Source organism: Nematolebias whitei, chromosome 15, assembly GCF_014905685.2.
Source record: "Nematolebias whitei isolate Nwh7 chromosome 15, NemWhi1, whole genome shotgun sequence".
Lineage (NCBI taxonomy): Eukaryota > Metazoa > Chordata > Actinopteri > Cyprinodontiformes > Rivulidae > Nematolebias > Nematolebias whitei.
The window spans coordinates 44,654,893-44,658,993 of NC_056512.1; the positions used below are offsets into that span (position 1 = coordinate 44,654,893).

The window sequence follows — 4,101 nt, forward strand, 5'->3', positions numbered from 1 at the left end:
GGTCGGTGAGTGCTCTTGATCCGTCATCAGACTTTAGTAATAGTTGGATAAACGCACAACCACGTGTCACAATATTCAAATTTACAGTACATATTGGGATTCAGAATCCCTTCTGCTTCTCGAAGGCTTCTGAGCATCGGATTAAGAACCATCAGACAGAGCTTTAACTGGTACATACAACAGAAATCAGCTGGTTACCATTATTGAACCAACACTGCAACCTAGTGGATGTCACAAGTCATTTCATATCTCCCATATCTTTCAAAAATAGTTTGTTAAAACTTCAATAATTTGGCTTAATGCAAACAAGAAAATAACATTTTGAAGCAGCCAACAATGTTTCCAGATATATATACATATATATTATACATATGGGACCGTCTTCATTAACAAATATACCATGTGATTCTACATTTGAGGGTATCACATGTGACTAAAAACAAACTGAAGAAATGCGTACCCAACATGCAAAATGACTAAAACCTTGGGCGTAAACAAACCTGTCACGCTAATTCCAAGCATAATGGTAATAGTAATGGATTTTCGTGCACTGCTTCTTCACTGGCCCGCCAGCACAAGTAAGACTTATAATGTGTGGGGTGAAATTTTAAAAGGCTTGTGTTCAGGTTTTAGCATCTTCAACTGAAAATCAATCACTTACCTTATCGTAAAACTAAATCTACGCTAGAGATGAACGTAAAGTGGGCTGAGAGGTTAGCGCTGAGCTTATCTGAGCTTTAATCATACAAGTTAGGGATGTTGTTGAGGCAGTACTCTTCAAAGCTGAACTCTTCAACCATGAAAGGAACATCTTTCCACTTCCTCACAGTCATCCTTCCAGCTGGTGTCTCCAGGGCAAAATTTTTAATGCTCATGTTCGGCAGGATGACGCAGTCTTTGTATTTCATCTCAAATCCCCACTTCTGTAAAATCACGTGGAAATATGACTCCAACGTTTGCACAAACAGCTGTATTAATCCATAATTTTATTTAGCCAAGTGTCTGCTGTACCGTGTTGCAGTAATTACAAACGACTCTGCATCCGGGCTCCCAGTTCTCAAACGTTTTTGGAAAAAACACATCTTCACCACGCTTGTAATAAGTTCTGGGAACACAAAAGAACCATAGTCAGGGAAAAAAGGCCGTTATACTTGGGCTGGAATATATTTTTACATCGCCTGTTAGTATGTATAGGGGTTGTTGAGACGTCGAACAGACTTTCAAGGTTCTTTATTGTCATTCGCATCACATTTGGTACATGAGGTGGAACGAAATTGTGTATAGGCCTGTCACGATAACAAATTTTGCTGGGCGATTAGATGTCTCAGAAATTATTGTGATAAACAACAATATTGTTTGAAATTAGACAATTAGTAATAATTGTCAAATTTAAGAAGAAATGTTAATTTGTTTTGGGTGTAGAACAATTTTTTGTCCACTGGATTGCAATATAAGACTGTTTGAACCGAAGGATGGATAGTGAGGGAGTGAGAAAAATGCCTCTTTAAGAAAAATGGGAGGGAGGCCCCTTGACGAGACATGGGCTGTCTCACTTTCTTGTTTCTCAATTCTCAAAATGGCGGACGCTCGGTGTGGTTTGAGCTCTTTTGCAATTTTCACACAAAGCTTTTAATTTAAAAAAAATCAGTAAACAAGTTCTCAGCTTCTTTTTGCAGAGAAAAACAACTTTTTACACAAAGGCACGGGTTTCAACCGTGAATTTTGGAGCTTCGACAAGACGGAGGTTTTTTTTCCCAAGGAAAAAACTCCTTAGCTGCTTTGAACGATCCAAAAACATGATTTTGGATCGTTAAAACAGATTTCATAGAGAAAAGAGAAAGGGAGGAGTCAGTGAAGAGCACCGGAGTTGATCCTTTTGTCATCCGGTGTCTTCAATAGAAAGAGAGACGAAGAAACGATAAAGCTGATAAATGAAAATTAGGTCAATTTTTTAAATTTATAATGCGATTATCTGATTTATTGTTTATCGTGACAGGCCTAATTGTGTACTCAAGGTCCCAGTCACACCCAAAAATATGTAGTATAAAAGAAACAGTATAAGTGATAAAGCACGAAGGAATAGTAGTACAAGCAGTAGTAGTAGTTTCTTTTAGTATTTATATATATATTAAGGCATTTTAAATCCTTCCCACACTTGTAATATTCTAAACAATGTTTCTAAACTCTAAACTATCTAAAAGAGACAGAATGTCATGATCTCTGCCACCTGCCAGCGCTCTCGGCCACGCCCACTTCTCCGCTGCAATCACTAGCAGGTGGCAGAGAATGGAGATCATGACGTGCTACTGGAGGGAGCCTCTCCCTGCACCTGTGGGCTGCACACAGGTGCAGTAGGTACTAAATCATTTAAAACAAATTATTTTAAATAAACAATCCATGCTGCTCGTGCAGCTCAGCCATCAATCAGCCAGTTGTCTGTCATGTCCAATCTTACTTTGAAAACCGCGAAATTGTGAGTTCGCGAAAGTCGAACCGCGAAGTAGCGAGGGACTAATGTATGCGCTAAACAAACGCTAAATGATACTCTAAAAGATCTAAGATATATGCCAAACACTAATAATGTAAAATAATACGGTATATTAGAGAGCAGCCCGAACAGGAGTCTGTAGTGAGCAGATGGTATGAAGCAGCATAAAGTTTTGAGGGTTACAAAACAAGTGAACGTAGAAATCAACTCACTTAAAGTCTGAATTTATGTTAACAAAGTGTGAATTCTCAAGAAGTTTGATGTCATCTGCCGAGGCCACTGATTTAAAACAGTTTCTGCACAGGAGCTGGACTCTGGAAGCTGGGTAGCGATTTCTCCTCTCCTTTTGTTGCTCCTTTAAAAGTGCAGTGTGAAGGACGGCATCTGTCTGAAGTTTGTTTATCTGGAGACAAAGATGAGTGAAGTCAGAGACAACGAGCAGTGAGAACAACAAGCAGAAGTGGGAAACGCTGTGCCCTCACCGTTCTGCGAAACTCCTCGTCATCCATACTCTGGACCTTAGCAATAGCTTGTTCGGTCAGCTCCTCCAGGGCCTCGTTGATGCGCTCTCTGCGGACCTCCTGTCCTCCTGCTTGAGCAACAACTGAATATTGGCTGTCTTTTGCTCGAGCACGTCCACTGGCCTGTTGCTGGGCAATCTCGTTTGTAAGGAGTCCATAACGGACCACCAGGTTGCATTCAGGAATGTCCAGGCCTTCTTCAGCCACACTGGTGGAGATCAGGAGGTTGAGCTTATCCTGGCGAAAGTTGCAGATGGTGTCCACCTGCTCATTCTACAGGGACAAAATTTAAAAAAGGTATGTAAACATTACGAACAGACAAAAAGAGTCTGTGCAGGCGGCACATGGGGAGGGAATAACTTCAGACTATTTAATTAGGACTACATTCCTACAAACCTGCGTCATGTGATTGATGCTATTACCGGCCCCAGTGAGGATAGCTGCCCTGACGCCAGCTCTCTTCAAGGCACTGTTCTGGCGGACCCAGCTGTTGAGGCAGTGGGTGCTTTTACGGGTTTTACAAAAGAGGATTCCCTTAGATGGGACTCCTGAACCGAACTGATTCAACAGAACACTCTCCAGTTTGGCCATTTTGGGGTTGTCAAAGCAAGGGTTTGAGGCTAGATCCTTCAGCTCCACCTGATTCTCTGTGGAACAAACGCAGATTGTTATAATCTAATATCTAAAGGAAATTATCACTTTGAGGTAACAAAAACAAAAGTTCCACCTTGGAAAAGTCTCTCTAGGTAATTGTCCGTTTCGTCAATGGCCGTTGTGAGCTTTGTGTTGTAGAAGTCCTCCAGGGATTGATAAGCATCCAGCATTTGAAGAGTGTCGTTGATGAGCAAGGCATCATTGTACTCTCTGAGATGGAGCGCACACTGAGCCAGGACTCTGCTGTTGTTATGAACTCCTGCAACACCAAATGCACAAAGTCGGTTCGACACACAGTTCGGTAGGCGGGGCGCTCGGTTCTCTTGACAGTTCGAGTTGCCTTGCATGTACTGTTTAATGGTAGGGGAAACTGAAATGTTTATAAGAGAGTGGGAAAGGTTAATAATAGTGTGGGAAGGGAATATATATATATATATA

The 4,101-nt window shown here is 41.3% G+C and overlaps 1 protein-coding gene across 1 annotated transcript in view; it reads right to left on the minus strand.

The window, feature by feature from the left end:
* Positions 1-706: 706 nt before the first annotated feature.
* The window catches only part of dhx58 (DEXH (Asp-Glu-X-His) box polypeptide 58), a 7,625-nt gene continuing 4,230 nt past the window's right edge, over positions 707-4,101 (minus strand). The window contains exons 7-12 of the mRNA XM_037689271.1: positions 3,737-3,922; positions 3,406-3,656; positions 2,971-3,282; positions 2,701-2,891; positions 1,012-1,105; positions 707-923 (exon numbers count right to left, since the gene is read on the minus strand). Of these exons, the coding sequence (XP_037545199.1) occupies positions 738-923; positions 1,012-1,105; positions 2,701-2,891; positions 2,971-3,282; positions 3,406-3,656; positions 3,737-3,922 (1,220 nt within the window). The 3' untranslated portion in view covers positions 707-737. The remainder of the gene's footprint in view (positions 924-1,011; positions 1,106-2,700; positions 2,892-2,970; positions 3,283-3,405; positions 3,657-3,736; positions 3,923-4,101) is intronic.